The sequence below is a fragment of the Clupea harengus genome, chromosome 19, assembly GCF_900700415.2.
Source record: "Clupea harengus chromosome 19, Ch_v2.0.2, whole genome shotgun sequence".
Lineage (NCBI taxonomy): Eukaryota > Metazoa > Chordata > Actinopteri > Clupeiformes > Clupeidae > Clupea > Clupea harengus.
Window position 1 is genome coordinate 2,895,626 of NC_045170.1, and position 20,000 is coordinate 2,915,625.

The following is a 20,000-nucleotide window of genomic DNA, read 5'->3' on the forward strand; positions in this document are numbered from 1 at the left end:
TCTTCCTCAGGTACAGATAGAACACTCTTCTTCCTCAAGTACAGATAGAACACTCCTCTTCCTCAGTAACAGATAGAACACTCTTCTTCCTCACAGATAGAACACTCTTCTTCCTCTTCCTCATGTACAGATAGAACACTCTTCTTCCTCATGTACAGATAGAACACTCTTCTTCCTCATGTACAGATAGAACACTCTTCTTCCTCATGTACAGATAGAACACTCTTCTTCCTGATAGAACACTCTTCTTCCTGAGGTACAGATAGAACACTCTTCTTCCTCAGGTACAGATAGAACACTCTTCTTCCTCAGTTACAGATAGAACACTCTTCTTCCTCAGGACTCTTCTTCCTCAAGGACAGATAGAACACTCTTCTTCCTCACGGACAGATAGAACACTCTTCTTCCTCACAGATAGAACACTCTTCTTCCTCAAGTACAGATAGAACACTCTTCTTCCTCACAGATAGAACACTCTTCTTCCTCAGGTGCAGATAGAACACTCTTCTTCCTCAGGTACAGATAGAACACTCTTCTTCCTCAAGGTACAGATAGAACACTCTTCTTCCTCAAGGTACGGATATAAAACACTTCTTCCTCAGATACTGGAGCTCACTGCAGTAGAGTTTGTTAAATAGATCTTACCCATATTCACACAGTACAGTCACCACAGTCTTCTGCACATTTTCTATGACAATACAGTACAACATTTTTTCTCACAGACTGAAATCTTCCAGAATGTTCTTAACAACTAGCGCAGTCTTCATAAACAAACCCCCATCTGATTATGACCCACATTCACTCCCCCTCCCCCCCTTAGCTAATGTAGTGAGGAGCTGAGTTAAGAGGTTTGAGGCGGTGAGCTCCGTATGCAGTCTAGTCCAATGATGGAAACCAGTTCAGCCCCAGGGCAGGTTAAACGGGCCGTCTCGCTGACAGATGGTTGGAGCCGGTCCTGCTTCCACCCAAAGGGGCCCTGCTGGAAGCGTTTCAGGGCCCTCTCTCCTGCCAAGGCCAGGAGCAGGAGCTCACGGTAACGGCACCGAGCTGAACCCTCTCTCCTGCCAAGAACAGGGCCAGGAGCCCCCGGTAACGGCACCGCGCTGAACTGGGTGATGCGCAGTGCTGAGGAGGAAATAATGAGCCATCTGTGTGACGGTGTGTTTAAGGCTCAGCAGGTTGATTTCACACGGCGACTCTCCTCTCTCTGTTCCACGGCTGCAGGAAGGAATTTACTGAGCTAATTGTCAAGGCAGGGAATGTGCTTGGGATCATTTCACCACGTCTTGAGCAGAGCGCTCTGCTTATATCGTCTCTCGTCTCTACTCTATTCCATTCTTTCCACCTATTTTGTTTCTTTCATTCTCTCCCTCTCCTCTCCTTTTCTCTTCTCTTCCTTTCCTTTCCTCTCCTCTTTTCTCTCCTCTTCCTCTCCTTTCCTCTTTTCTCTTCTCTTGTCTTCTCCTCTTCTCTTCTCCTCTTTCTTTTATTTCCTGTTATCCTGTTTTGCCCTGTTTAATCTCCTCTCCTCCTCTCCTCTCTCCTCCTCTTCCCCTCCAGTACTGCGGCTAAACCCAAGCACAGAGCTCCATCACCAGCGCCCTCCAGGAGCAGACCCCTGTCCCCGTGCCCCATCACCGCCCCCAAACCCCCCTCCACCGGCCGGGCCTCCACCGGCGCCAAGACCCGACCCAAGCGATCCCAGACCCCCGCCAAGATACCGCCTCAGGCGGTCACTGCCGTCACCGTGGAGACCAAGAGACAGTCCAGTCGGCCACACACCCCAGAGGCAGCTAAGGGTGAGGACTTTTTCGATCGTCATGGATACTGTGTCATAGCACTAAAGGCTTTTCTTGATGTTTAAGTCAACCCAGGAGCATGTTATTTGTTGCTCAATCCTGTGTGTACCATAACTGGCAGTTAACTAATTCAATTGTGACAGATTGCCACTATCAGTTTTAAAGTCTTAACTGGATTATTTGTCAGTGATATTGAGAGAATTGTAACTGTGTTATATATTAAAACACGATGGTGCTCGTCTCTGCTCTTCACTCAGACGCAACCAGTGTCCCCTCCATTTCCGTCTCAGCGGCTCCAGCCACACCCCCTTCTGTGAGCCCGCCAATCACAGCGCCCTCTCCAGTGGCAGACCCCGCGGTCCCCGCCCCTCCAGCAGCCGAGGCTCCCTCCCCAGCTGCCCCAGCTGCCCCAGTTACGCCAGCACCAGTAACAACCACTCCAGTTACCCCAGTTGCCGCGGCGACCAGTCCGGCTGCCCCAGCTGCCACGGCCACCCCAGTTGCCAAGACAACTGCTGGTACTAACGATCCGGAGGAGGCATCCCGCGTCCTGGCGGAGAAGCGGCGTCAGGCCCGGGAGCAGCGCGAGAGGGAGGAACAGGAGCGTCTGGAGCAGGAGCAGAGGAACCGGTCAGTCATACACACACACACACACACACACACACACACACACACACATACACACACACACACACGCACAAATCACATATACACACACACACACACACACACACACACATGCACTTGTGAGTCTGCACATCCCCAGGAAGATCCACACAAATACACAGACTTCCTGCCTCTGTATCAAGCACAGACTCTAGACTTTATACTCAAGTAAGATCAATCCAGATACACTATGAGGGTTCCTGTCAAAGGTCATAGGTCATCCTGTCAAAGGTCATCCTGTCATAGGTCATCCTGTCATAGGTCATCCTGTCAAAGGTCATCCTGTCATAGGTCATCCTGTCAAAGGTCATAGGTCATCCTGCCATAGGATTTCAGAACATGAAATGACTTCAAATGTTTGTAGTGGAGTTTCTCCCTAAATGGACTTCCTTACGAGTGATGTCGTGTGAACCTTACTGAGCGTGCTCCGTGCCACAGCGTCCTGCGTGAGGAGAATGCTGCGCGGGAGGTGGAGGAGAGGAGGCGCAGGGAGGAGGAGGCGCGCCTCATGGTCGAGCAGCAGCGGCTGAGGGACGAGGCCCAGAGGCTGGAGGAGGAGAGGGAGGCCCTGCAGAAGGCCCAGGCCAAGCAGGAGGAGAACCTGCGCGTCCAGAGACAGGTGAGGAGCATGGCAACATGGGAAATGTAGTCCTTGGGTGAAAAGCTCGACAGCATCCGAACTGTAGAATTTAAAAAAATGTTCCCTGGCCCTGTGTGATACATTAGGGAAGTTTGGCTTGTGTTCCTTCTATTTTTTTTATTTGATTTTATGAAAATATGTAGTCTTCTCAAAATATGTATACTGACAGGATTCTACACGAACAAGAAGAATTATCCAAAATCCAAACTGAACGCAACGACCGTATCGAAAGAGCGACTGGCTATTGATGATCTTGCTTGTTAAAGTCTTATAGGAAGAAAGGACAAACGGGTGTTAGCCTCCGAGCAAAATAATAATTTTTTGTTAGGACAGCGAGACTGCCACTCAGCTGAATGAAACGGCAGAGAGTGGGACAGTCTGGTGTTAGTCAGTGATGTTAGTCTCCCAGTCCAATAACATGACTGTGTGTCTTAACATAGGGAAGGACACAGTGGTGTTAGTGTCCCAGTCCAATAACATGACTGTGTGTCTTAACATAGGGAAGGACACAGTGGTGTTGGCCTCCCAGTCCAATGTCATGCTCAGAGACAGGGCCACTCTGGTGACTGCTCTCCCAGTCCAATGTCATGGCTGCATCTGCTCGGAGACAGGGCCACTCTGGTGACTGCTCTCCCAATCCAATGTCATGGCTGCATCTGCTCAGAGAGAGGGCCACTCTGCTGACTGGTCTCCCAATCTATGCCCTCAGGCATCCACCAGCTGGTGTCCCTCACACAGGCACTGGTTGGAGCAATTAATGCAATCGAATCGAATCGTCAGGAGAGACAGAGAGGCTTTGCCCTTCATCCATCTGTCCGTCCGCTACCATGTCTGTCCGTTACCGTGACAGCAATACTTAGCAGTACTATTTGCATGAGTTTAGTATTTAGTAGATATTAGTATTTTAGTTCTTATGGCTATGCTTGTGTCTGTGTAGGGTTGGCCTATTGTAAGCCACTCTGACCACAACAACCCAGATGCATAAAGGAGTGTAATGATTTTGGATCATATTACGTTCATTTGTAATGTTTCCATGAGCTCCATCTTTGAGCTGGATTCCCAGTCTCCTGCTTCCCAGCCCCTCACAGGCAGCAGCTGTCTCTGGGCCTCATCTGGGCCTCACCTGGGCCACACCTGAGCCAGACTCGTGCCACACCTGAGCCAGACTCGAGCCAGACTCAGCTGCTAGGCTGTGTGGCCGCTGCTGAGTGAAAGTGCTCAGTCAGGCTAGTAATCTGACCCCGTGCAGGCAGGGCATCCCACGCCGCTGCTCACAGAGAAATCTGGAGCACTACTGCCCCCGTGTGGTCAAAGATGACACCAACTCAGATATAAAATGAATGCCTCAAGAACGCTGTGTCCTTGCCTTCGCTTTTTCTTCGACGTCAGTTATATAATTACACAGTTATCATATTAATGTATTGATGATATTATGTGAATGGAAAGTGGAGACATGTGCTGATATGTGAATGGGGTTTTTATGTGCTGCGTTGTTTATGCATTTAGAGAGCCTGGGCTGAATCAAATAATTGCATGTTATCATAATTGCATGTTGTCATATTAGTTTATAGCAGATGTAATGTGAATAGGAGATGGAGGGGGAAGAGTGTTGGCTTGTGAAGAGGGGTTCATGTGCTGCGTGCTGCTTGTGTGTTTAGAGAGAGGAGGCCGAATCGAAGGCCAGGGAGGAGGCCGAGAAGCAGCGGATGGAGAGAGAGAAACACTTCCAGAAGGAGGAGCAGGAACGACTGGAGAGGAAGAAGGTAAAGACGAAAGAGAGGAAAGGATCGTTAGGCACTGCAGCCTGTGTTCTAGAAGTGTCTTGGTGTTCTAGAGTGTATTCCGGAACCAGTCTGAGTTCTAGAAGTGTCTTGGTGTTCTAGAGTGTATTCTGGAACCAGCCTGTGTTCTAGAAGTGTCTTGGTGGTCTAGAGTGTATTCTGGAACCAGTCTGTGTTCTAGAAGTGTCTTGGTGTTCTAGACTAGAGTGTATTCTGGAACCAGCCTGTGTTCTAGAAGTGTCTTGGTGGTCTAGAGAGTGTATTCTGGAACCAGCCTCTGTTCTAGAAGTGTCTTGGTGTTCTAGAGTGTATTCTGGAACCAGTCCGTGTTCTAGAAGTGTCTTGGTGTTCTAGAGTGTATTCTGGAACCAGCCTCTGTTCTAGAAGTGTCTTGGTGGTCTAGAGTGTATTCTGGAACCAACTTTAGATGATCTTAAGCAGCCCATGAATGTTGATATTAGGAGAGTATTTCTTTAAACTTAAACTACATTTTTCTTCATTTTCACTGTCTGTCCAGCGCCTTGAGGAGATCATGAAGAGAACTCGCAAGAGTGATGCAGGCGAGAAGGTATTCATGGCTTTAAATCTTCCCTCTGCTCTCATGAACGTCCCAGAATCTCACAGTCTTCATTTCTGCAGGGGATTAATGCCTTCCTCTTTTGTTGTTTTTGTCCTGCAGAAAGACACCAAGCCTCCGGTCCAAACCAATGGAAAGGACACAGAAAACACAGACCATCTGCCCGAGAGAGGTGAGTTTAAATGCTGCTTAAATGCGAGTTGAAATCAAGCACTCCTCCATAATTAGATGCTATTTCAATGCCACATTCCTTGTTCCTTCAGTGAACAACTAGTGTTATTTTAATTAGCAGATATACTGGATGACTAGATTAGACTGGGATTACAGCAGCTCAGTAATGACCACATTCTGGAGCAGCTTGGCGTTTTTGGAACAGCATTACTCTAATGACTCTTCTGTTCACATGCCGAGAGAGGATACATATCCCCCTGAAGGACCGAGTACAGTTCTTTGAAAATCTGCCTTCGTTTATTTACAGCTCCTGGAAATCTGCCAGGATCATCTGACATGCTGAGCAATGGCGCCACAAATACGGGCCAGTCACAGACTCAAGAGAGGTAAAGAGCATGTTGGAAGGATGAATGCTCACCAGTTCTGGGAAGTGACTCTGTAATGTAGAGAAAATGTTCACAACATTTGAATTCAAGGAGCCATACACAGGCCTTTCCCAAAGGCACACCCAACACTTTATGAAAATGAAATAAAAAACATATATTTACAAAACAGAAAAAAAAACTATTATCTAAATCCATAGTCAGTTTATAGCAAAATATCATCATCATGAGTAAAAAGGGTAAAATGTTCATTCAGCAAAAGTGTATTAATAGAAATCCAACGTAAATGACTTCCATGGAACATGGAATTATCTCTGGGTTCTAGAACTCACCCCCATGTACCCCATGTGTTCTCAGCCCTGCAGCCTGGGATTCCGCCCCTGTTCTGAACGGGGTCCAGCCTGCCAAACACCAGAACGGCCTGTCACCCAACGGAGACGCAGCTGACTTTGATGACATCATCCAGATGTCCAATCACAGTGGTAGTGGCAACGCTGGCCCGGACAAACCAGCCAATAGCAACACAATCCTGGCCTTCGATGAAGGCGACCCCTTCCTGATGAAAGGGGGTGCGATGAAGACTCACCATGTCACAGGTACTGCTCACATCTCTTAAAGTTCAGAGGAGCTGTCAGTGTAACTCACAGAGAGAGACTTTAACAACTCAGACACTTTTTTTTCTCCAAATTAGTCATTTATTTACTTATTACAAACCAGGGCTGCCATAGTATGCTCTTTTTAGTGGGATATGGAATGGGATGGGAGTGTGTCCCCTTCACCTAGCAATGCTATGAAATAGCTACAATGTTTTGGAAAATTATCTCTGAGGTAGGTTACAGTTGTCTTGATACATCTGTATAATTTCCAAATGTATACAATATTTCCTGTTATCTCACTCCCCATACATGCCTATGACACTGCTGACCTCACCATGAGTAGTGGCTTGATGTTAAGTTAATGTTAAGTACCTTTTCTAGTACGAAGCAGTGAACCCTGGCTTTGTGTTAAATGTAAATGTCAATGCCTTAAGGGTGGGCAACCAGTGCAGTGCAGTGATTTGTGCCTCACTCTGCCCTGGCATCCACTTGGGCACAGTTTAGATGTTGGAGGGCATCCACCGCGCATTGTGCCAACTGCCCCCCCCCCCCCACCCACAGATCAGACCACGGCAGACTGCAGACAGGCTGGCCAGACGGGCCGTAGGGCACACACACTCTCTCTCTCACACTGTGCGCTGGAGACGGGCCGTAGGACACACACACTCTCTCTCTCACACTGTGCGCTGGCCAAAGCCTGCAAGGACTGATAGTCCGTCGGTAACATGTTTCACATCTGCAGCTGGGGATATAATGTTGGTGATGAAGCAGCTCAAATGAGATGTTGTTATGGGTGTGTAGACGTTTGATGAAGCAGCTCAAATGAGATGTTGTTATGGGTGTAGACGTTTGATGAAGCAGCTCAAATGAGATGTTGTTATGGGTGTAGACGTTAATGCTGGCTACTCGTTACTCTTTCCGGTAGATCAGATAGACACCCAGAAGACAGTTGACTCTGAAACGGGTCCAGCCTTGAACTAGCACCAGATTCATTCTTGATTCATCTACTATCTGGGTGTTCATCAAACAGGCACATAGTGTCAGAGGGTTTGTTGGCAAAACAGATTGTAATGTTTTAAAGCCTGCTGTCCGGATCCATTAGTGTATTTGCAGAAGCCAGGAGCATCCTCTCAGAGAGAATGATGGCCAACAGCAACCTGCTTCACTCTCACCAGGAGATGCTGTGTTCACTCGCACAGGAGAGGCTGTGTTCACTCTCACCCGGAGAGGCTGTGCTCACTCTCACCCGGAGAGGCTGTGTTCACTCTCACCCGGAGAGGCTGTGTTCACTCTCACCCGGAGAGGCTGTGTTCACTCTCACCCGGAGAGGCTGTGTTCACTCTCACCCGGAGAGGCTGTGCTCACTCTCACCAGGAGAGGCTGTGTTCACTCTCACCCGGAGATGCTGTGTTCACTCTCACCCGGAGAGGCTGTGTTGCAGATGAACATAAAGCCCTTGAAACCTTTTATTTCCAACTGTCTGTGTTTAAGATTGAACAAACGCAATTATGAAGGGTTGTGAAAATGGTTACTGTATAGGAAATAGGGTACTGCTTTTGAAACATGGACGTGGCTGTGCGGTTTTGACGCAACCCTGTCTCTCTGTCAACCCTGTCTCTCTGTCAACCCTGTCTCTCTGTTGTCTGTCTCCCTCCAGAGGTCCTCTGAGGCGTCCATCTTTGGCCTTCACCACAGCGAACTGATATGTGTGACACAGCAACAGCTTCCAGAGTGAGGTGTGCCAAATGATCATGTTGAAAGACGACAAACAAAAAAAAACACAAACCATCCGAAAGACTGCTTTTACCGTAGAAACACACAACACTATAGAGACATCCATGGCCAGCACTTAGCAGTTAAACATGGAGAATCTGCAACTCTGCCACTGGATGTTTATCTTAAAGAAGAAAAAAAAAGAGAAAAATACAAAAAAAAATATTCAAACAACAACAAAAACATCTGGCTGCTTCACTGCGTTACATGGTGTGACATTGTTGAGTTTTATTGAATCGTCACCTGCCGATATTGTCATGCACCTCAAGAGACTGACAATATCATGAATTTTAGAAGAGTATAAATCTAAGAAAAATACAGTATTGTTCTAATTATAATTGTTGTTATTGTCACATATGGCTGTTGTTCTCCTCCATTGATAAACAGTGTGTTTTTGTCTTGAATTGTTGAGTTATTTAATTTCAGATGCATCATGGGAATGGGGAACAGTGTATGTAAATGTATATGAGCCTGAACATGGATGACCTGTGGAATAAAGCTTTATGAAAGGGAGTTTGTTTGTTTGTTTCTGTGTGTATGTTTGTTTCTGTGTGTATGTTTGCTCCTAAACTGGAAGTATACTTTTTGTATACACAAATGTACAAAAATGACTAATATCCAATATAAGGTGATAATAAAATAGTACATACTAGGGTTAAGTATTGTTTGAGCTCTCTGAAGATTAAGTATGCTTTGAAATAGATCAAGCAGTTACTACTACCTACTGTGTCACTGTGTGTGAAAGCTTGTTTGATTCTGTCTGCTTGTGTTTGCGTATCTGTGAATCTGAGTGTGAGTCATTGAACAGCACTACCGAAGCGTATCTCTCCTCTCCCTTCTCTGGACTTTATGTCAGCCGAAAATGACCCTAAAAATAGGTGGCTAGTTGTGGCTGTGTAATAAAAAAAATGATCAGGGTCAATATACAGTACACACCTCTTCCTACAGAGGGCAGTACTAGTCCTGAAATGTTACTGTCCGCGAGATTTTAATTTACTGAGGTGTTCGCCCCCATGGGCCGCATATGACCTTCTATATCTGCTGGGCTTTGTCTCTAGTATGGCACAGTTTAGCATCCAAGAGTACAGATAATCCATACAGTCATGACATAATTTATCACAGCATTATTCCAATGAGTCCATGTTTAACTGGTATCATTAAATGACTTATATGGCACAGCTTTCGACACATGTGGGTCTCTGAAAGCATTTTGGCCTGGGAGCGGGGTGCTGATAGGTGTGCGGAGAGGCGCTCTGCCCTGGGAGCGGGGTGCTGATAGCCGTGCGGAGAGATGCTCTGCCCTGCCTGCCTGTATTTTTAGTCGGGCGTTGACAGAGAGTGAGCAGCAGGAGTGGACACGGAGAGAATGCACCTGGACATCGTCCCAGCTGGACGCTGTCCCGAGGACCCGCTCTTTAAAGGTATAGTCCACAATTTCTGATCCAATACGCTATTTGTCAAATTCAGTGAAATGCTCCTCTTGGTCCTTTAGTTGTCCACTCCATGTGTCAGCTCAAGCAACTCCATTGGTCAGACACAGTCCAGGGTCTGTCAATGGGAAAAAACAAACATAGTGGGACCAAGCCATAAACCATGCCAGCCAATCAACACATTGGTTCAGGAGCATGGAAACAAGGGGTGGACTTTGATTGGCTGTTGAGTTTAAATATCAACAACTTTTCTGGAGAATCACGGACTACACCTTTAACAGGCTGTGCAACTTCATGTGTGAAGTAATGAGGCAGTGGCCTGTCTCACCCTCTCTACTCCAGTCTCTGTGTCCTGTCTCACCCTCTCTACTCTACTCCAGTGTCTCTGTGTCCTGTCTCACCCTCTCTACTCCAGTCTCTGTGTCCTGTCTCACCCTCTCTACTCCAGTCTCTGTGTCCTGTCTCACCCTCTCTACTCCAGTCTCTGTGTCCTGTCTTACCCTCTCTACTCTACTCCTGTCTCACCCTCTCTACTCTACTCCTGTCTTTGTGTCCTGTCTTACCCTCTCTACTCTCTGTGTCCTGTCTTACCCTCTCTACTCTCTGTGTCCTGTCTTACTCTCTCTACTCTACTCCTGTCTTACCCTCTCTACTCTACTCCTGTCTTACCCTCTCTACTCTACTCCAGTCTCTGTGTCCTGTCTTACCCTCTCTACTCTCTGTGTCCTGTCTTACCCTCTCTACTCTCTGTGTCCTGTCTTACTCTCTCTACTCTACTCCTGTCTTACCCTCTCTACTCTACTCCTGTCTCACCCTCTCTACTCTACTCCAGTCTCTGTGTCCTGTTTTATCCTCTCTACTCTACTGTGTCCTGTCTTACCCTCTCTACTCCAGTCTCTGTGTGTCCTGTCTCACCCTCTCTACTCTACTCCAGTGTCTGTGTCCTGTCTCACCCTCTCTACTCTACTCCAGTCTCTGTGTCCTGTCTGACCCTCTCTACTCTACTCCTGTCTTTGTGTCCTGTCTTACCCTCTCTACTCTACTCCTGTCTCACCCTCTCTACTCTACTCCAGTCTCTGTGTCCTGTCTTACCCTCTCTACTCTACTGTGTCCTGTCTTACCCTCTCTACTCCAGTCTCTGTGTGTCCTGTCTCACCCTCTCTACTCTACTCCAGTGTCTGTGTCCTGTCTCACCCTCTCTACTCTACTCCACTCTCTGTGTCCTGTCTGACCCTCTCTACTCTACTCCAGTCTCTGTGTCCTGTCTCACCCTCTCTACTCCAGTCTCTGTGTCCTGTCTCACCCTCTCTACTCCAGTCTCTGTGTCCTGTCTTACCCTCTCTACTCCAGTCTCTGTGTCCTGTCTCACCCTCTCTACTCTCTGTGTCCTGTCTTACCCTCTCTACTCTACTCCAGTCTCTGTGTCCTGTCTTACTCTCTCTACTCTAATCCTGTCTTACCCTCTCTACTCTCTGTGTCCTGTCTTACCCTCTCTACTCTACTCCAGTTTCTGTGTCCTGTCTCACCCTCTCTACTCCAGTCTCTGTGTCCTGTCTTACCCTCTCTACTCTACTCCTGTCTTACCCTCTCTACTCCAGTCCAGTCTCTGTGTCCTGTCTTACCCTCTCTACTCTACTCCTGTCTTACCCTCTCTACTCTTTGTGTCCTGTCTTACCCTCTCTACTCTCTGTGTCCTGTCTCACCCTCTCTACTCTACTCCAGTGTCTGTGTCCTGTCTCACCCTCTCTACTCTACTCCAGTCTCTGTGTCCTGTCTTACCCTCTCTACTCTACTCCAATCTCTGGCACAGATGCTGTTGCTGCTGCTGCTGTCACAGTGGGGGGTGACTGTTTTTACTGCGTGTCGCTAAAGAGATGTCTTTCAGAACGCCAGATATGAGATTTAGAAAGATCGGTTTTGGATGTATGTCACGTATGCCGTGTCAATCTCCGTTCCGGAATCCCAAATCTCCACATGGTTGGAATGCTGGAGATACAAGACCCGGCCTGTATTTACAAGTCAGATTCCTCAAGTGCAAATCTGACACAGGGCTGGTCCGAGGCCAGCCGGGAGACTCGGTCTGATCTCGTTTGTGTTTTACAAGTAGCACCAATTTATCTTTGACCTTTAATCTTCAAAGGTCATGCAACTGTGCCATGATATTCTGATTCGAGGTCATTAATGAAAGTGGTAGATGATATTTGTTTGGGTATTTTTAAAAGCAAATGCTTAGAGCAATGCGGAGAGCAAGGTGCTAAGCTCCTGTAAATGTTACAGAGGTTTCATGAACAGGAAACACTACTTGTGTAAATGAAGCTCGGTGTGTGGATGTATGACCAAGTAGGTAAACGCTTCCCCTCAGTAATACTATTTTCTAATTGTATTAGTTATATTATTAGTCCTAATGTCATTGACATTTTCTTGTAACTTTGGTGAAATTCTCTCCTGGCTATACATGCAGCAAATGATGGTGTTTTCCAGCAGCACCCTATGCCAGGCATCTAAGAGCGCGGCCAGGCAGTTAGGAGCAGTATGTTCTACCTGTCAACACGGCTTTGCAAAGAGCTTTGTTAAGATGAATGGCTATGCTAAAAACGATGTCTGTCCCCGCCATTGCAACACCCACTGTGGCATAACAATATTATGAGCACGTCCCTCATTTAGCCATGACCATGCTAACCAGATCCAGTACGCTCCAGTTGAAATCAACCCAGCCGCTGGGTAATTACATGCTTGATGAGTGTCTAAGACCATGTATACTGTTTTCTGTCACAACACATCCTCTTCACTGTTACTAAGTGAAGTTAGATTTATTCTTTATATACTTTATATATTTTACCTTGTATATTTTTCCTTGTATATTTTACCTGATAACAAGTGACTCTGAAAAGGTTCTGATCCGGCTCAATGTGGTCAGCTAACTGAGTTATAAGATGGCTGCTCATAGCAAACTCTCTCATGCAAAGATGACCAGAAGTAGACTGGTACTAATGTGAGCACATTCAAATGGTAATATGAACTAATGAATTAAAGAGATGAGATCTAACACAACCATGAAGCGAATGAGGTTATGAAGAAAAAAAGAATTCACTTTGTTTTTGAACCAATATTAAGATTTTTAAAAGAATGTTTTGCTTAATATAGTCATCCCTAAGGGTAGCTATTAACCTATTTCCTCTCTCAGTGGAGAGGCAAAGGAGCATGCAAACTACTCTCAAATAACAAGCAAATAAGTGACATGCTCAAGTCAAAGTCTTCCTGGTGCGTGTTTCGGCATTAGGAGGAAGTGGTAACGCAATGCACGGAAGAAAAACATGCCATTTCTTTTTTTCTGAGGGACTGGTTTGCTGATCACTGATTGATGTGTTGTTTAACCAATCACATTGCTTGCATAGTGACAGAGGATGTTCTTTCCATTCCACTAGAGATTTGGCATTACTTTTGGTTTCTGTCTCACTAACAGCAACGAGGTAAGCTTGCTCCCTGTTGACGACATTTTAATGATTCTGGCCTTATGTAACAAAGTGACCTCCATTGAATATGGAGAGATTATTTTACAGGTGAAGTTGGAAGGTCTGTGTTCATTTATGAATGTTATTTTCATGAATGTCTTCTAAAGAGTTTCTTGTGCATGAATTAGGTTGATCTACTCTTTTCTCTCTCCTTTCAATGCCATTTTAGAGACATGAATCTTGCTTATGGTTGTCTTATTGTAAGTGCCATTTTAGAGACCTTAATCTTGCTTATGGTTGTCTTATTGTAAGAGCAAATGCCATCTCCTAATGTGCACAGCAATGCATTTGGGTGAATGTGATTGGTTCAAAAAGCTGGGCCCAAATTCAGATGCTTCTAAAAGGAAAAAGTCATGTGCCTTGAATTTTGCCACTTTGTCATATAATCCTTCAGGCAGTACTGGATTCCCAGATAGCACCTGGCCGGAAAGAATCTGGTGCGGTTCTGGTACTGATCTGGCCCTGGTCTGTTCCAGAGTTATGTGTTACCTAGGCAACCTGCATAATCCAGTTTGTTCCAGCTTCCACCACTTATCCTCGAACCAAATACAGAAGTTTTCTGTCCTTCCCATCTTACATGATTAAGCAGATTACCAGGTCATACACTGGCTAACTATGCTGGTTCACCGGTGTCCATTACGGAGCAGCAGCACACTGTTATGTATATATGGAAGTCGTCACTGTGCCGCCAGTAAATCAGATAGATATTGAAAATAACCATTGGGCTGAGATAGACAAAAATAAACAATGTGGCCATTTTGATGCCACGTTGGAAAAAGTAAGGGTGCTTTGCTTATGTAAAACAGCTGCAAATGTGTTTAATTATGCCTCCTTTGTATTGGCTTCACAACACTACTGGTGCTGCTAAAATATACTGTTGGCTTTACTTTAGAGAAGGCTGTACTGACCCTCTCTTGCACAATAGCAGAGGTCAACTGACAAGTTATCTTCTTGTTCCTAGTTCTGGGTAACTTGTGTTTTATTTTATTATCAAAAACAATTGCTTCTGATTTTGAAGTTCCCAACTGCAACTAAAATCCCAGACCACGTAGAAACAAATAAGCTGTTTTGACATTTTCAAGGGCATCATTTTTCATACTCCAATGGCTGAATAAAATAACCACATGGGGATTTTAAAACGGATAAGTTGACAAAATGGCTGTTGCCTGATTGTATCAAATATCATACGATGTGTCTGAACTCTTAAGCTGAGCGTGGTAGGATGACTCCTCTTCCCCCGGGGAGATGTGTACCCAGCTGTTCTGGATTATCAAACTTACTCGCCCGTATTTTTGGCTGTAATACTGATCCACGCCTGACACCAGAGGCATAAGTGAGCAAGACAAATCGATACGTCTCAGTCATGTCAAAGAAATTCAGTCCAACACGGCAAAATCCCCTCAGTGTCACTCTCTCAGGCAGAACTGTGAAGCCATACTACCAGCAACACTATAAAGTAATAAAAAAAAAACATCAAATGACTAACTTTTGGCACATTTTACAACCTGACAGGTGGCACACATGCTATTTGATCTTGAACGCATCCTGTCTGTTGGCTGGCTTCTTAATCTTCGTGTCAGAACACAAATATCAGATTTGAGCCGGTGTGCGTGACAGTGCCTGACCAAGACACACAGGACACACAGAGTGGAATAGCCTGACTCAACACACAGGACACACAGAGTGGAATAGCCTGACCACCACACAGGACACACAGAGTGGAATAGCCTGACTCAACACACACAGGACACACACAGTGGAATAGCATGACCACCACACAGGACACACACAGAGTGTAATAGCCTACAGATGCATAATTTACTTGATGAACTAAAAAATGCAAGAGGAGGAAACAAGTGTTGACCTCAGCTCCCTGGGTAGAACCTAGTTGTTTTTGGAGCTGACATTTTGAGATAGGGGAAAACATCTTTAAATACTTTAAGTGACTTGCTGAGTACAACTTTTTTTCAGGATTGTCCATTAAGGTTTGAGCACAGTAGCTTGGCCTACTTCTGCTCGCAGAGCAGTAATCACTTCCCTATGACAAACTCTAAACATACTGTTTTACAACTAAAGTTATAAATTAAACTTTATAAATTATAACCGCCTGTATAGTTTATTGCACTGTATATCCATCCCAAATCAACCAACACTTAAATTAAAATTGCATCATTATCAGGAGCAAATAAGCCTTCTGCTTCTGCGTATGCCATCAGCATAAACTCTGCTATAACACAAGTTTACAAGCAGCTCCACTTATGTAGCTTAACTCAGTTGTCGTGTGTATTAATCTGACAATATTTCTTAATACCCACTTTTTAGCAGATTGCACATAATCTATCTAGCCAGAGTTGCAAGGCTGACATGGATGTTTAGGCTAAGTTAACACCAGCATATAATTGTAACCATAGGCTACACATGTCTAATATAAGGTAATAGCCTAGTCTTTAATAAACCTATTAAACTAAAAAAAATATTAAAAAATAAATTCTGAATTGTGCCTCAAATGGAGGAACTGATGCCTTCATTTTTATTACTAGAAAAAAGTAAGCAAGTACCCTGTCTTTAATCCAGTCAGCCAGTTCTGACTTTTCTTTTAAAACTAAACCATTTCGGTTGACATTTGTCTGTTCACCTTGAAAAAAAAAAATCTGTCGCATATTATCGCAACAGGCTTTAAACGGTAACTGCCGTCTCCGTCGCATTTTGATTAGAAGGACTTCGATCTTACCGGCCGTTACCTTGCCTTTGTAGTACAACAAGCTAGCCGCGAGGCTGTTCTGCTCTACTTTTAACCGCGGGCAAGGGGGAACCTTTTACTGTCTATGGGAGGAACCAGGAAGGAAATTCGACCTCCTGCATTGTGGCTCGTCTCGCTGAGGCTACCAAATGGCTAACCATAAAAGGTTCATAATGTTGCAAGATCCGTTTGTCGTGAGATAATATCGATTATATTTACAAAAAAAGCATGCAAATATATTTCAGTGCATAAACGGATTGTGACAGACTTCAGTTTTTGCCTCGAGGAGGTTCGTTTTTTTCGTTTGCAACGTCGCGTTCCAAGGGGGCTATCCTGCTAGGTAGCCAACAAGCTAACCAATTAATCAAAGCCTGTTTGCACGGCGCTAGCTCATTAGCCAGCTAGCAAACCTGACTGATATTCATACGACAGCTACCTGTGTAGCTAGCTTGTGTGGTTTGCCGTGTGGGTCTGTGGTAAGTGTCTCTAATCTCCTCGGATATAGCAAGCTGTCTTGATTGTACCTGTAATAAAATGTGATCCATCAAAGTTAACTAGCATTTCTGGGAACGAGTGTTTAGTTTAATCTAGTCAGATAACGTAGAGAAAATAGTGAAGTTGACTTCAGCTTCTTTGCTAATTAGGTGTATGAATGTAAGGTGATCTACTCATCTATCTAGATAGCTAAATACTATCGCTAACGTTAGCTGTTGTGTTTTTCATTTCTAGGTTACCAGAGACTTAGGCTAGCTGATTAGCAAACTAGCTTGCTAGGTAACGCTTGCGCGTCTGGTAATGCTATAATTTGATATTGGCCAGTTTGCAAACTCCCCCCACTTTTAATGGGGAAAGAACTGTCATTAAAAGAAGACACCGTAGCTAATAACAGCGATTCTGCATTGATATGAGGGTACTGGATACCAACTGCCCTTTACTTTGAAGGCTTTGGTTGAGTGAAGTGACGTTGTACACCAGCAAGTGTTCATTTAATTTTAACCAGGTGGTATAGGCTAACGCTACTTGTACATTTTAGTTTTACTGTCTGCATTTCCCAATTATAGCTAGTTTTCTAGCTAACGTCACCGTGCAAGGTTGCCTGGCCACATTGTTGATTGAATCGTATGGTGTTGTTGGTACAGCAGCTTGGTGTTGAAGATGACTGTAGGATATCTCTACAATTTCTCGATATGTAGATACATTTTCCTGCTCTGCGTTTGTAGTGTTGTATGGCATCATATTTAAATGTAATCTAAGGATGTGTGAGGCTGTCACTCCAGATATGACACACCATACACGTTGGTCTAGTTTAACTAGATATTGTTACCATTTCCTGCTCCTAAAAGTTGGTTCGAATTAGTAGAGAACATTGTCTTTAGTGTAAGGTTGGGGGATGGTGTGAGCCTGTACATTAACCTGTGCCCAACACAGAAACACACACACACACACACACACACACACACACACACACTGTTCAGCTACAGATTATGCACCTATTCCCCCAGCTTTCATGCTCTGTTTCTCTTTTTCATGCTTCCTTTCTCGCTCTCACACACACACACCCACAGACTTTCCACGTGGCCTTTTTGTGCTATTGGATAAATGCTGTGAAATATTAATGTTCACTAAGTTTAACTCCACATGACTTTCTCAATGTGTTCCGCTACTATCAGCTAGATTACATTGTATGCAGACCACTTGCAAGCAGTACATTCCATAGTATCCTGCTGCACAGGTTTCAGTGTGTCCCTCTACAAACGCACTGAAGGTAATATAGTTGATATTCCGCTGGTTAATATTTTACTAGCATGTTGCAAGCGTAAGGTTGACCAGCGTGCCCCCCCCCCCCCCCCATCTCGTTACTTTCTCATGTTGTCTGTGGTGCTATAGTGATATAGTAATGCTATCACAATGACGTGCAAATACAATCTCTTCACCTTTGGAAGTTGACAACTGAGACGTGGGTGTTGTAGTCGGGTTCCCGTAAAGTCTTTGTTTGTGTGTGGAGTTCAGTGGTTCAGTCAGTCAATGATTGCTTCATCGTTTGTCCTCCTGAGGTCATTGATCCTATCAGTTTACTGGAAACTCGGTTAAGGTGTTTGTTTAAAAACTTTTTTTTATGTAATGGTTTTTATAAGTGGTGCAGCTATTTTATATACCCTTTGTTGGGATGCTTCCTGGTTCCTGGTGTGTTATGCTAATTATCCAACTGTTTAACTGTCGTTCCTAGACAGCTGTTGTCTTTATTAGTGTGTCATTGGTAATTCAATTGAAGACTTGTCAGTTTTGCCACCCTGAGAATGGCTGTTGGTTTTCAAAGGTGCTTGTGCCTGTAGCCTGCATTGGAACATTCTAGAACACGGAACATGTAAGAATATCAGCTTTGTCACCTAGGTTTTATATTTCATCGATTGCACTCTTGTGTCAATTGTGTCAGTTGTCACAATTGGTTAGAAAACTGTGGCTTTTTTTTATTTCTAATTGAACCGCAATGCACTGGAGCTCTGTATGCACAGCTGAGGAGATGCAGGGCTTGTTTTGCATAGGTCATAAAGCAGCTGGTTTGTGTGCGCGGATGCCTACTGTGTGCTGCCTGTGTCTCTGGGCCTGTATGTCATCAACACATGCCATGGATGTACCCTAGGGCCCCTATAGTTAGGCTAGCTCTGTTCCAAGTCCATTGGTACCTCTGCTGTCCCTCTGTTATGATACACGCAGCTGTCTTTCCACTTGCCTTGTGTTGCTCTCCGCTGCTAGCAGGCCTCATGCCTCTCCGATCCGTCCGTGACCACAAGGCTCACATCAATGTGCTCTTGGCCTGGTTGGGTCCCTGTGGGCAGAACTGGATCCTGTACTGCAGTTGTTGCACTGTTTCTGTCTGACCCTCATAAAGGCTCTTGATTTGGCTATTTTGGCTCTGGGGGGCTTTTTGAGCAGGCTGCTCACAGACAAAGTAGTGTGTCTCCATGACCGTGGACTGCACAGGGTTTATGATGTCAGACAAGATCTGTGTGCGTGTGTGCATGTGTGTGTGTGAGCGCGTGTGTGTGTGCCCATGCATGCATGAGTGTTTTTTGTGTTTGTGTACGCGTGTGTTTTTGTCTTTGTGTGAGTCTCTGCCTGTGTGTGTGAGAGTCTCCATTTGTGTGTGTCTGTGTGTGTGAGAGTCTGTCCATTCGTGTGTGTCTGTTAGGGTCATCTAAAGATCACTGTTTTGGCTGGTCAGAGACAGTGTTGTCAGGCGTGATGTCATTAGACTGGACTCCTGGACTCTAAGGCACTAGAACAACACGCCAGACTAGTCTTCAGTGCAGGCAGCCGCAGAGCAGCGACGAAGACTTCTAAAATTCATTCCAGAATTGAATAAATAAAGAATGCGGGGCATTTAACATAAATACATGTCTCTGTCAGAATCCTAGTGAAATCCAGTAGGCTATTCCTAGAAATGACCTTTCCTTTGGCCGGTCATTGTGCCACAAGTGGTTAGAGGAAGTGTTGGCTTATAGCCAAGAGGCCCGTGTGTTTTGAGGGAGCAAAGTTTCTCTCTGTGAATTGACCTGACTAGTTTTGAATATCCAATCCTCTCCTGATTCGTCTTTTTTTCCCCATACCGGCCAGGTCTGAGGAGGACTGCAACACGTAACCGCGGCGATGTCGAAGCCCCCAAACTCCCCCTCGCGCTCACGCTCCAGATCAGCGTCTCGCTCCAGATCCCGCTCGTACTCCCGGTCCCGATCCAGAAGCCGGTCTCGTTCCAGGAAGCACCGGTACAGGTAACTACAAACTAAACTAAACTAAATTGATGACAAAGACCTGTATTTACCTTTTAACAGGGTTAGGAGTCACCAAACATCCAATTCCAAACAAACAACTTCAAAAAATGTCGCTCCCAGCTCTTTGAAAAGTGGATGCCAAACATTGTCACAATGCAGCAC

General features: G+C 45.2%; 2 protein-coding genes across 9 annotated transcripts in view; both read left to right on the plus strand.

Moving 5' to 3' along the window:
- The window catches only part of LOC105890388 (MAP7 domain-containing protein 1-like), a 57,830-nt gene extending 48,931 nt beyond the window's left edge, over positions 1–8,899 (plus strand). For all 4 annotated transcript variants that reach the window (XM_031585907.2, XM_031585908.2, XM_012816412.3 and 1 more), the window contains 9 exons: positions 1,561–1,799; positions 2,057–2,429; positions 2,904–3,084; positions 4,764–4,868; positions 5,404–5,454; positions 5,566–5,635; positions 5,942–6,020; positions 6,375–6,613; positions 8,271–8,899. In XM_031585907.2, coding sequence (XP_031441767.1) covers positions 1,561–1,799; positions 2,057–2,429; positions 2,904–3,084; positions 4,764–4,868; positions 5,404–5,454; positions 5,566–5,635; positions 5,942–6,020; positions 6,375–6,613; positions 8,271–8,281 — 1,348 coding nt within the window. In that variant the 3' untranslated portion in view covers positions 8,282–8,899. The remainder of the gene's footprint in view (positions 1–1,560; positions 1,800–2,056; positions 2,430–2,903; positions 3,085–4,763; positions 4,869–5,403; positions 5,455–5,565; positions 5,636–5,941; positions 6,021–6,374; positions 6,614–8,270) is intronic.
- Positions 8,900–13,168: 4,269 nt separating this feature from the next.
- Positions 13,169–20,000, plus strand: part of thrap3b (thyroid hormone receptor associated protein 3b) — a 21,001-nt gene continuing 14,169 nt past the window's right edge. Inside the window, exons 1-2 of one of the 5 annotated variants that reach the window (XM_031585903.2) lie at positions 13,169–13,286; positions 19,684–19,838. In XM_031585903.2, coding sequence (XP_031441763.1) covers positions 19,717–19,838 — 122 coding nt within the window. In that variant the 5' untranslated portion in view covers positions 13,169–13,286; positions 19,684–19,716. Of the gene's footprint in view, positions 13,287–15,351; positions 16,545–17,949; positions 18,434–19,683; positions 19,839–20,000 lie in introns of those variants that run through there. The other 4 variants (XM_031585904.2, XM_012816410.3, XM_012816411.3 and 1 more) reach the window with 4 other exon arrangements.